The 13,437-nt window shown below is 31.7% G+C and overlaps 1 protein-coding gene across 1 annotated transcript; it reads left to right on the top strand.

The window, feature by feature from the left end:
* The first annotated feature begins 1,741 nt into the window (after nucleotides 1-1,741).
* On the top strand, nucleotides 1,742-5,233 carry LOC111288616 (protein DETOXIFICATION 12-like). The gene is made up of 7 exons (XM_022879577.2): nucleotides 1,742-1,934; nucleotides 3,074-3,618; nucleotides 3,705-3,791; nucleotides 3,953-4,009; nucleotides 4,116-4,354; nucleotides 4,436-4,641; nucleotides 4,844-5,233. The coding sequence occupies exons 2-7, from the start codon at nucleotides 3,080-3,082 to the stop codon at nucleotides 4,883-4,885; spliced, it is 1,170 nt and encodes a 389-aa protein (XP_022735312.2). The 5' UTR covers nucleotides 1,742-1,934; nucleotides 3,074-3,079; the 3' UTR covers nucleotides 4,886-5,233.
* Nucleotides 5,234-13,437: the final 8,204 nt, after the last annotated feature.

The raw sequence follows: 13,437 nt of genomic DNA, 5'->3' as shown, positions 1-13,437 counted from the left end.
GATTGAGATGAGATAGATTATATAACCACACACATGGAAATTTGCAATTGGAAGGGAGTTTATTCTTGAAAGACTCTTATGTTTAAGCTATGCTCATGATTTTCTCTAATTTATATTCATTATGTAATGTTGAGGAACTTATGAGAATCTAACATTGGAGCATGTGTTATGATCTCTAACATGTTTTTTTTTTTTTTTTTTTATCTAGCTTAGTTTTATTTTGCTTGAGGACAAGTAAAAATTCAAGTTTGGGGGTTTAATAACTCTATAAAATAAAGTTATTTTTACTGCTTAATTTTATGAATTTTCCTTAGTTTTTAGTAAAATAATTTAGTTTTCCTCCTTAATTTGTTTAATTTGTGCATGTGTAGATAAATGGAAAAAGATGAATTTTGAGGCAATTTGGCTAGATTTTGGAGTTAAAATGCATAGGATATCATGAGATTGCATGTGACAAACAAAACAAAATTAAAATTTTGTTTTGATCCAAGAGACTGAAACCATCAAGAACCCTCCAAGAAGTCATCTTTCATTCAAGAACTCTATTCCACATTGAAGAAGATTGTGCTCTATATCAAGATTACAACCTTTAGAATTCTCTATTTATAAATAGCTATATTTTGTTTAGGGAAAGGATATATAATGGTTGGGATGGCAAACCAACCTATCTTTAATATTCTTTAGCTTTCTTATTCTTCTAGTTTTTAAGTTTTCAAATTCTTTAAATTTTCTTTTGATTGTTGCACTTTTACTTTCTTGCAATTTAATTTCAAGTTAGTTTTAATTCCTATTCATGCTTTTTTAATTTTTGTTCATGCAATTTAAGTTTCGTTTGAATTTCTATTTAATCTAAGTTGTTTTAGGATTGCAATTTAATGTTCTTTAATAGATTAGATTAACTTTCTTCCATTATTGTTCTTCCATAGTTTTAGTTTTTAGTTCATTGTTTAGGTCTAATTTTACTGCACTAATTCTTGTTTTAGCTATTGCATATCTTACAATTAATTTAGGGTTGTTTAATTTTATTGTTTTGCATTATAGTTAATTCTTATTCACTATTTTAGCTGCTACATAATTTTTTTTTGCATTGTTTAATTTTCCTACATAAATTTTGATTTAATTTTCTGTTTTAGCACTTTTAAAATTTATTTTGCTTTTAAATTATTGCTATTGCATTAGTTTAATTATACAATTTTACATTAGATTTAAGTTGTTTAATTTCGATTTAGTTTATTTGTTATGGTTTTGCATATTAATTTAGTAATTGCTTTAGTTTTTGGTTTTTGAATATAGTTAAAGGTGTTCAATTTTGATAATTAATTCTTTCTATTAAAGTTTCGGTTGGAATGAATTTTACTTATTACTTCATTATTTAATACAATTATGTGTGCTTGCAAATACCCAATCGAAACGAAATTAAAAGTTTTAAACTGATAATTTTATTTTGTTAAATATCAAACTAAAATATATAGAGTATACAAGACAAATGAATATTAAAAAAAAAAAAGAAAAAGTCTAACTTGAAGTTTGTAGTCTTCTTTTTATTATTATTATTATTTTTTTGCATTTAGTTTGTAGTGAAATTTTGTTCCTATTTTGTGTATGCATGTCATCTGGTGTGGGTCCATGTATCTGTCATTTAAAATTGTCTAATCCACACATCTTTCCTTTTTTTTTTTTTTTTAATTATTTCGTTTTTGGTGTAGCCATATATTGAATTCACATGATGCACACGCATCAAACGTCGTACTCCTGTATAATCCAAACAAAGGCAAAGCTCTACTCGTCTCTCGTTCTTTCATTTTCTAACGTCAAGAGGAAGTGAGAGAGGCTGATAAAAAGGAGCATGGCAGACACAAAGAACAACAACATGGAGGAGTGTTTGCACCGCCATTGCCATATCCCTATCCGCGGTCACCGGCTTTAGTGTCCTAGTAAGTCATTTTGCATTTTGCTTCTAATTTATTATTATATTTTGCTACGGACATGTCTTTCTCATTATGATATTGAAATTTGGAAAATTATATGCTCTTGTTTTCTATCTCTTTCCTTGTCGTGTTCTCCATCTCTTTGTTTGTATGTCTTTGTATGTAGCCCATATGGATGTATGAATGGTTTAGGTCCGATAAATATATTCCAACAAAAAGAAATATTTGTGATCCTTGGAAATGTCATACCAATTAACATTAAATTCTTTTTTTTTTAATTAGTTGGCTCGTTGACCCAACTGTTCACTTTCCTTCCATCTTATTATATTTTTTTCATTGCTTTGGACTTTTCTGGTGATTGCAAAAAAGTACCTGGGAATGCAAGTGCAAGTTGTACACAATTTCAAAAGAAATTATGACCACAATTTTCAAAAGAAATTATGTCAGCTTATAATATACAATTAAATAAATTAGTAATTAAATTAAGACTCATGCTCGTCTTTTATTGTTCAACGTCTTGGGGAGCAAGTTCCTATATGGTCAAATAAGCTAAATTATTTGCTTCCTGACCAAATGTTCATTATTATTAATTGCTTATGTTGAGAATACTTTATTGTTCAATGAATCTCTTTGGGAGGAAGTACTTGTGCCGACAATAATTTCTGCTTTTTAGTCAAATTTGGAGTGTTAGATGGTTGATAATGTTTGTCTGAACTTGCTTTGTAGTTTTGCTTATTGTTAAGGAAACTATTAAAAATCAATTTTGACAAAAAAATAACAGGGCCCAATGAAATCTGTCCAAGTGACAAAGGGCAACCATCTGCTAAACTAAAGATACTGGAGCTTTACTTTGAATTCTTTTTAGTTGTGTCTTTTACCTCATACTAATAGTAACTATATTTGAAGAACAGCCAGACGGTTATGCTACATGTAGAAAAAAAAAGTAGTTGATTCTTGCAGTTCAATAAAAGAGTTGTTCTATCACTATTACGTAAATAAATAAAGGAAAGAAGTCCAATAAGTTGGATGGATTGGTTTGCTGAATCCTGAGCTGATGAATTGGGTTTGGTAATGGAGTCACTTCAATCTGAACTTGTATGTTTCCAATTTCAACCGGTTTAATATTGTAATTTGCATGTGAACAGCTGGGAATGGCTTCTGCATTGGAAACGCTGTGTGGACAAGCTTATGGAGCTCAACAATACCGAAAACTGGGAATCCATACCTACACTGCTATCTTTTGTTTAAACTTAGTATGCATCCCTCTGTCGCTCCTATGGATTTACATGGGAAAGCTACTTGTTTTCATTGGTCAAGATCCCGTAATTTCACATGAAGCCTGTAAATTCATTATATGGCTTATCCCAGCACTATTTGCATATGCAACTTTTCAACCACTTGTTCGATACTTTCAAACACAAAGCTTGATCACTCCCATGCTAATATGCTCTTGTGCCAGTCTTTCAATCCATGTACCTCTATGTTGGGCTTTGGTATTCAAGTCCGGATTAAAAAATATAGGAGGAGCGTTAGCAATTAGTATCTCAAATTGGTTAAATGTGATTTTCCTTGCACTATACATGTGGTACTCTCCCACCTGCACAAAAACTCGTGTCCCCATTACAACGGAATTATTCCAAGGAATTAGAGAGTTTTTTCGCTTTGCTATCCCTTCTGCTGTTATGGTTTGGTAATGTTATCTCCCTTTTCCTCACCTGCATATATGCCTCAGCTATTGAAGATCTCTAAATGTCTTCGTTATTCAAACAATTACAGCCTTGAATGGTGGTCATTTGAGCTACTTATCTTGCTTTCGGGACTTCTACCAAATCCGGAGCTGGAAACATCAGTCCTGTCTGTGTGGTATGTTCTTTACTATTTGTGTTTGACCCAAACATTTTCTATCTTCCCAATATTAATCGGATATTGTGATTTCAATTCCATCATAAGATTCAAATAAATATCTATCCATCGTGCATAATGTAATTATTCTACTAACATTTTTTTCAACTTTTTCCAAGCAGTCTCTCCACCATTGCAACACTGTATGCCATACCGTATGGACTTGGTGCTGCTGCAAGGTTTGCCCTGACATGCATGCGCAGATTCATATTTTGTAATATTTATACATTATGAATTCTTTACTATTTAATTTAACTAAGAATTTTTTTCGATTTGTATATATAGTACTAGGGTTTCGAATGAACTGGGGGCAGGGAAACCCCAAGAAGCGCTTGTAGCGGTGTATACCGTAATGGTTCTTACAGTTTTAGATACCCTCGTAGTTAGTGGAGCCCTGTTCTCTAGCCGACATGTTTTTGGCTATGTTTATAGCAACGAGAAGGAAGTGGCGGATTATGTCACAACCATGGCTCCATTGGTTTGCGTGTCTGTTATTCTTGACAGCTTACAGGGGGTTCTTTCAGGTTTAAACTAGTTATCTTATGTCTTTTCAAGAAATGAATGTTATTGTAGCACTCTTATACGTACTTATATAATTCGATTAGGTGTTTCAAGGGGATGTGGATGGCAACATATAGGAGCTTATGTCAACCTCGGAGCATTTTATCTGTGTGGAATTCCTGTAGCTGCCATCCTTGGTTTCTGGTTACAGTTGAGAGGGATAGGCCTCTGGATTGGTATACAGTCCGGTGCTTTTATTCAAACAGTTTTGCTCGGAATTGTAACATATTGCATAAATTGGGAAAAGCAGGTTCGTCATCGATCCACTCTCAATCCTTTATAGATTATTCTGCTTCACGATAACTGCAGCTTAGCTTCGTTAATTTAATGCCAAACAAAGGAAAAGCAACATTAATTGCATTGATATGCTTGAATTTTTCTCAAATTTTACCTACTTGGTTTGCTTTTCTTCGTCTCTTGCATTTTATTTTCTTGATTGTGTCAAATTCCAGGCGATTAAAGCAAGGGAAAGGCAATTCCATGGAAGTTCTTAAACAGAGAATGGAACCATGTGAGAAAGCAGAATCAAATGCCGATCTAATTAGATATAGTCTTGTAAACAGGGACACAACTGCTGTATTGAACCATTTAAAAGAGAAATTTTATTACTATATTAATACTGCTGTAATAGAAAATCCAGATTGGATAAATTTGGTTTTTTTTTTTTTTAAATCATCCTCATGCTCCATTGTAGTGCATGAAAGAATGCAATTATGAATGTTAATGGGTTTGTAAATGCGATGCCGTGCTAGCACACATGAAAATGCTAGCCCATATGTCGTGGCATTAGTTCTTAATCGGTCGTGTCCAATCGATATATAGCTTAAATTCCTTTACTCCAATACGATATATTTATATGTGTTCTGCTTAATTTAGTACAATTATTTAACAGTAGATCATACCATCTTGACGAATCGTGACGTGTTATATAGGCTATTTAACCCATATGTTACCTTTACAAATAATAAAAATGTCATATAACTTGACATCCTATCTATAAATTTTGGTCATGTACGGACAAACAGTACAAGATCAAAGAGTGTGCTACTTGACTGTTGTTTTTTTTTATATATTTTTTTTCATTTTTTGACAAAATGCCGCCATAAGTCTTGATCACCTTGCTAAATACATCTCATGACTCACATTGAATCTTGTTTCCAAAATTTTGGCACCTATTGTAACCAATTCTCATTCAATTTTCAACCAAATACAGATCAATTAGCTTTTAATTTATGCATGAAAAATTTTGAAAAAATCTAGAAAATTCTCAATTCTAAAAGTGGCTTTAAACCGTACAATTGCACTTGTTACCATTCTAGCACATGTAAAAATACTACAAGGTGACAAAGCATTAGTGAGAAAAAAGAACCAGAAAAGCAAGCAACCAGAGGAAGAAGAAGCAGAACCCAGAAAAAACAAAGGCAGTAGCACTCGCAAAAAAAAAAAAAAAAAAAAAGCAAAGCGGAAAAAACAAAAAAGAACCAGAAAAGGTGGAGAGAAGCGATCAGAAAACAACGGAAAAAGAAGAAGAGAAAGCTGGCAGAAACGCACTAGTGGGTGAGGGCTGAAAAGAAAAAAAGTAAAAAAAAAAAAAGAAACTGGAACCAGAAAAGAAAAAAAAACCAGAAGAAGAAGACAGATGCAGTAAATGGAAGGACAGGTAACGGCAGTTTAAAGAAAGGGGTAAGCAGCAACCAAATATATAACAGAAACAGAACTGAAAAACTGAACAGAAGAAAAAAGAGAAGCAGCAGGTCGGTGCAGGAACGAGCAAAGGCAGCAGTGGAAAAGAAACCAACCCAAAAAAATCCAGAAAAGAGAAGAGAAAAGGAAGGAAAAGCTTTCGGTTGGTTTTCTTTCTCCTTTCCCTATGGTTTGTTGTTTCTTTTCTGCTGCATGTGATTGGCTTTAAAAAGTTTTTCCTCCCCATGCAATGTAGAACAGTTCATGCACCTTTCTTCATCCTTTTTTTTATGCGATATATATATCTTTATATATATAAAGGTAAATGCCGCAGATGTCACATGATTACATGGCGTATTATTCTCTGAATTTGCATATAAAATATTCAGGTTCTGTTGTTATTCTGTAGTTTTGCTTCCTCCGTGGGTGGCATGAAAACAGGATTTAAAACTTCACTCACTCTTTGTTTGTTGATAGATTGTGCTTGAATTATTATTGATTCGTAAAAGTTTTTCATCGATGATTGTTGTCTTGCATTCGTGCATATAGGCTGTGTGCAGGAAGCATGAATATTCATGATATTTTTTGGCATGCTAATTACTTTCGTTTGCATGATGGTTGTGTGGGAAGTGGGAAGTGGGAAGTTTTACATGTTTATTGTTCTTTTCATGTTATTGGAATTTTTAGGTCTATTTTAATTTTTATGTATTTCCAATATTATCTGATTTAGTTTATCTTTGATATAATACATTTCCAAACATTTTGAATAATAATAAAATAAAAGGTAATAATATTAACAAGCTTGTTTTTTATTAAAACTAATAACAATAATAATAATAATAATAATAATAATAATAATAATAATAATAATAATGATAATAATAATAGAAAAATTTTAAATTCCTTGTCTAAATGTTGGAGGGAATAAAAAAATCATATCTTTTTTAAATAATTTCGTCTAGATATTGAAAAATTATTAAACAATAAATATAAAATAATAAAAGATTAAATAATAATAATACTAACAATATTAAATTCTAATGAAAAAGAAAATATATAAAACATAAGAATTATTTTTTGAAAATTACGTAATATGAACTTATTTCAAAAGCCTACCTATATGTTACAGATTTTTAGAGAGATTTGTAAATAACTAAAAACCCTAAAACGAATTCCTAAAGTGAAACCCAAAGTAAAATTTTAAACCCTAGACAAAACACAAAAATCCTAGGTGAAACCTTAAACCATAAAGCCCAAAACCCTTGGTGAAACCCTAAACTTTAGGGCAAGTTCGAAATCTTGATCCATCCAAATTCCCAAAATTTTTGAAGGATTTATATGAAAACTTTTTTGTGAAATAATTTGTTTTTGAATATTGCCTAGATGATGGGGTATTTAGTAAATCTTATTTCATTAAGAATTTTCATATATTTCTATAACTTAAAATGAAAATTTGAAAGAATAAAGAATACATAAATAATAAGATGAGATTTTAAATATAAAAAGTTACACTCAAACTCTACATATATATTGAAGAGTCTAGGTGGTCTCTTTATATTTGAAAACTCGATTTCTTAATTCGCATTTTATCCTCTTTTGCATACATCTAATTTTTTTAAAGATTAATGTGTGCATTCATAATGCACATGTATGTTTATTCTATTTATTAATGTTAATATTAATTATATCATTTTCATTTTTTATTGCATAAAAAGTTTATTAAAAAAAGGTTTTAAATGAATAAAATTAAAATAGTATTTCGTAAAATATAAGTGTTGGTACTCTACTTAAATGTTGGAGAGTTGCAGATAATTATCATTTATGAAGAATATTATTTTATTATTTTTAAAGGGAATGTTGCAATAAATTTAGATGAAAAAACTATCTTTGAATTTTACATTTATGTCGAGGAATTTAAAGATTTTTTTTTAATCTAAAATTTTTATAATACTCATAAATAACGATTTCTTTAAATTAATTTTCTTTCTAAAAGATGAAGGGAACTATGATTAAACTTCAAATAGAAACCAATTTTATCCAAAATTATAAATAGCACGTGATTAATTGGTACTAATTTCATGGGCATTGTAGGAGTGCTAATATTTCCCCATGTGTAACCAACTCTCGAACTTAATCTTATTTTCGTAGATCAAAATTATATTTTTAATAAAATTTAAACCCATTTTATTATTTTATTAAAATGATAAAATTTTTACATAGCCAATCACACTTTAAAAAAGATTGGTGGTGGCTCCTTGTGTTTTTTATGATTTTTAATTTTTACATCTAGCAATTGAGTCATCGGACCGATACGCTATAACAGCTTGACGACTCCACTAAGGATATTTTGAAAGTCAAGCTAAAAATTTTAGTTATGTGCTATTAAAAATTTTGGATTCAATTAGTTTTATTTAATATTTAATTTAATTCCCTTTATTTTAATTTCTCAAAAAAATACATAAGTTACTAAATAGAATAAATTATATATTAGTTATTACTTTGTTTTGATTTTGTGTTTATGATTTATTTATGTTATTTTGTTTAATATGTCACTTTGTCCAATTTTGCATATTCACTTACATGTGTGTGCTCTAGACCCGAGCTCCATCCTTGTTAGGAGGAAGTAAAGTAACTATACTTTCACGAGGTAAGTGATAACCTACATATTTGTTATTGAAACACTTCCATTAAGATCAAACCCTTTCCGTTTGTTGCCTATAATGGATGAGGATTGGTGTGCCTTATTAGTCTATAATAGACGATGGTATAAGGTTGATTTGGGAATCTTTAGACAAATAAATCCTAACCCGGCATATCGTGAGCCATAGGAAACTTGCCTAGGGTAGAGCTGTGCCACATTTTAAAAAATTACCAAAGGTTAGGATACTGTATATATTCTATTATTTTTGTGGTATGATATGATTATGTTTGGATCTTTGATTTCTTTTATTTGTATAACATTTAATTTTGTTGCATACATCATATAGATATTGTATTTTAAAAAGGGTATTTATTTTGTGTCAATCAACAATAAAAGAAGCATTCATGAAAGCACTAAAAGCATCAACCTTCAACAAAAATTATTTGGAAGTCAAAAGCCAATTAGAAAGCACCTAAAGAAAAGAAGGAGATTGTTTAGAGGTCGGTTGTGTTTTTACATTTCCATAGTTGGTGCACGTGGATTTGAGTTAGAACGACATAGCTAATTTTAAAACTATATGGCAACAGTGAGGATAGGAAAGAAAGAGTTTTTTTTGAAGCAATATGGGGATGTGGCATTGCTCATGTTGTGAACATTGATGAGGCACTAGTTAGGGCTATGATACAATTTTGGGATCCAACTTGTCAATGTTTCATGTTTAATCAATAATGTTAGCTTTTTAGGTGAGATGGTATCCAAAATGAAGGTGAATTGGAGTTTTCTAAATTTTTCTCAAACAATGATTTCAAAATAATTAAATGAAAAAATTAAAATCAATATCACAATATGATGTAAATGACAATAATTGATATATCTATAAGTAAATGTAATCAACAATGAAAATAAAGAGATAGGGATAGAGAAATCAAACATAATGATTTATAGAGGTTCGATCTTTTTTCACAAGGCATCTATGTCCTCTCTTCTTGGTTGTCCACACTAATGCTTCAATCCACTAATCTTGAATTGAAAATACAATCCTATCTTTTTCTCCCTAAGGTTTAAGATAGAAACCTTTACCCTTTGTAGTATTTTACCTAATCTCACTACAAATCTCTCAAGAGAATACCTCACATATTATCTTTTTTTCACCTTTATAGATCAAAAGTAATTTTGCAAATACTAAATCAACCTTTCTAAGGCTAGGTGTTTGCTAAGTTTAAAATCTACACATCATACAACTTGGGCTGAGACTAAGGCAAACTTATCCAAAAATAAGATGAGCCTATCCTTGGTCCAAATCCACACATAAATAAGGTAGGCTGAAATAGGGAGATTGCGTTCACACTAGCTGAAAAAGAAGATCATGAATATAAATGGGATTGAGGTCAGGTTCAGGAGTAAATGGGCATATTATGTTCATATGCAAATCTTATGATTTTAGGCATGATTCTAGCAATGCAATTTGAAAGTTTCCATGTTTTGAGGGATGTTCCTAGCCTATATATTTTCTATTATTCTTTGGTAAAAGGGAGATAGAGTTTTCTTTATCCTTAGGCAATCTTTTTTATTGTTTTTCAAGTTCTGTATCTCTTAGGTAGATTTTCTAGAGTGGTGAACTTTTATTGTTTTGTATCTTTGATTAGAATTCTTAGGGTGGTGTTTCTATATCCCTTAGTTTCTAGTCTTGGTGGTGAACTTTTATCCCTTTTAATCCAATAATCATATTCTGTCATTATTCAAATTCTTGTGAGTTATTTTCTTTGTGAGTTTTTTTGTTTGCAGTTAATCTCCACATCTCAAACATCAATTCCTCGCATCAAATTAATATCAGAGCTATGGCAGGCTGTCATCATCAAGCACCAACAGAAGAGGTTAAAGCCAACATCGACGTTGCGACAACTACCAATGTTAACCTAAAATATGCCTTTATAGAGGAGATACGATAACAAATCCTTCAACTATAGCATCGATTGTATATACAAGAAGAGAAAAAAGAGATAAAAAGGCACGAAAGAGAAACAAAGAAGATGAAAAAGAAACCAATCCATTTCATGGAAACAATAATGATTCTGATGATAACACCCTATCTCACCCGCAGCAAGTTAGAGACTATTTACACAAAAACCAACTTCAACCTAACATATTCAATCTAAAAATAGAAATTCCTAAGTTCGAGGGAAAGATGCAACTTGAAGAATTTTTAGGTTGGCTACACACAGTGGAATGCATATTTGAATACCATGATAACCTTAAACATTGCAAGGTGAAGCTAGTGGCCATTAAACTAAAAAAGCATGCATATGGGAAAATCTGAAGAAGCAAAGGGAAAGAGAAGGTAAGAGAAAAATTACAACTTGAAAAAAAAAAGAAAGAGAGTTAAAGAGAAAGTATCTTCCAAATAAATTTCAGCAAGATATCTTCCTTAGGCTCCATAACTTGAAGCAAAAAGATCTCTTAGTAGAGGAATATACGACTGAGTTTGACCATCTCATGTTAAAGTGTGAATTGGTGGAACAGGAAGAGAGACTATTACTCGGTATCTTGGAAGATTGAAGATTTGAGATAACTAATATGGTATAGCTATAACCCTATTGGACTTTCAATGATGTATGCCAGCTTGCCCTTAAGGTGAAGAGACAATAAAAGGAGGCTCATAGTAGCAGCTCGAGATTTGGGTCCAAAAAAAGCTATATCAATAAAAGTGGCTTATCCAAAACTATTGTTCTTTCTAAGCCCAGTTTAAAGCAACCTCAAAAGAAAGATAAAACCTCAACAAGCAAGCCTCAATCTAGTGCACAAACCAGAAGGTGTTTTAAATGTCAAGGGCTTGGACACATTGCTTTATAATGCCCAAACAGGAAGATTGTGACTTTGGTAGAGGAAAACTTGAAGAAAAATGAAAATGAGCTAGTTAAAGAGGATCAAAACCTTGAAGAGCAGAAAGAGGTAACCTATAGTGATTATGGACATCCTTAGCCATACAATGCAACTTGAGTACCGCATCTGCTAAAGAAGAAGATTGGTTGCATAAAAATATGTTCCACACTCAATGTACTAACCATTGAAAGGTATGTGATATAATTGATGGTAGAAGTTTTGAAAACATTATTTCTACCTTTATGGTGCAAAAATTAGGCCTCAAAGTAGTGGATCACCTTCAACCATATAAGCTATCATGGCTGCAAAAAAATAAAATAAAATCAAAGTTAACAAGAGGTGTTTGGCTCATTTTTCCATAAGAAAGTATTACAATGATGAAATGTGGTGTGATGTAGCTCCAATGGATACTTGCCATTTATTGCTCGAAAGACCTTGGCATTATGACAAAAGGGTTATTTATGATGGTTACTGTAACACTTACACATTTGTGAAAGATGGATGCAAAATCATCTTAGGCCCTATTAAGCCCATGGTGATGTCCAAACCAACCAAAAGGGAAGAAAGTAGTTTGTTTACCAAGGCCAATTATAAAAAAAAAATTAAAATAGATGGTACTATATATACATTGGTGTTGATTGAGAAGAATAAAGATAGTGAAAAGCCCCCTGCAATGATACAACCATTATTGGCAGAATTTTAAGATATCATTCAAGAAGAGTTACCAGTTGGTTTACCACCAATGAGGGACATTCAACATTGCATAGACCTTATCCCAATAATTGTTCTACCTAATAAGGTAACCTAGAATAAGTCCTAAAGAATATGCGGAGTTGCAATGCCAAGTTGATGAATTGGTGAGAAAAAAAATGGTGCATGAAAGCATGAGCCCTTGTGCAGTCCTAACCCTTTTGATGCCTAAGAAAGATGATTCACGGTGCATGTGTGTGGATAGTAGGGCAATTAACAAAATCATAGTTGACTATTACTTTCTTATTTCGCTCTTATATAACTTGTTGGACTAACAATATGGAGTAGCTATTTTCTCCACAATAGACCTACGCAGTGGTTATCATCAAATCAAAATGAGGCCTAAAGATGAGTGGAAAACAACCTTCAAGACAAGGGATGGGCTCTATGAATGAATGGTAATGCTTTTTGTTTTATCCAATGCTCTTAGTACTTTCATGAGATTTATGAATCATATCCTTAAACCTTGTATTGGTAGATTTGTGTAGTTTATTTTGATGATATTTTGGTATACAGCAAAGATAAGAACCAACACTTGAATCATCTACACCAACTGTTTTGCATATTAAGGGAACAAAAACTTTATGCTAACCTTAAAAAGTGTAGTTTCTTTACTTCCACCCTTGTGTTTCTAGGGTTTATGGTGTTAAAAGAAAGAATAAAGATGGATCCCAGTAAGGTTGAGGCAATTTTAAATTGGCCAACACTAGCATCTCTGCATGATATCCGAAGCTTCCATGGCCTTGCATCTTTTTATAGGTGGTTCACTAGGAGTTTTAGCTCTATTCTGGCTTCTATCACTGAATGTTTAAAGAATAAAGTTTTTAAGGGCACCAAAGAAGCCTAACACAGCTTTGAGCTCATCAAGACCAAGATCACTAAAGCTCACATCTTGTCCCTACCAGATTTTGATCAAGTGTTCTAGGTGGAATGTGATGCATCCAATTCTGGAATATGTGCTATTTAAAGTTAAGGAGGAAAGCCTATAGCATTTTTTAGTGAGAAGCTCAATGTCACCAAGAGAAAATATTCAACCTATGACAAAGAGTTCTATGCCATCTATAGAGCATTATTCCATTGGAGTCAGTATCT

This window comes from Durio zibethinus, chromosome 4 (genome assembly GCF_047325235.1).
Source record: "Durio zibethinus cultivar Kanyao isolate XHJ-2024 chromosome 4, ASM4732523v1, whole genome shotgun sequence".
Classification (NCBI taxonomy): domain Eukaryota; kingdom Viridiplantae; phylum Streptophyta; class Magnoliopsida; order Malvales; family Malvaceae; genus Durio; species Durio zibethinus.
The sequence above is the reverse complement of the archived record's forward strand: the minus strand, read 5'-3'. Positions and strand labels throughout refer to the sequence as shown.

Coding starts and splice junctions, on each gene's coding strand:
- LOC111288616 (XM_022879577.2), top strand. CDS start 3,080: ATGGCTTCTGCATTGGAAACGCTGTGTGGACAAGCTTATGGAGCTCAA. Junction 3,619..3,704: donor CCTTCTGCTGTTATGGTTTG/GTAATGTTATCT, acceptor AAACAATTACAG/CCTTGAATGGTGGTCATTTG. Junction 3,792..3,952: donor ACATCAGTCCTGTCTGTGTG/GTATGTTCTTTA, acceptor TTTTCCAAGCAG/TCTCTCCACCATTGCAACAC.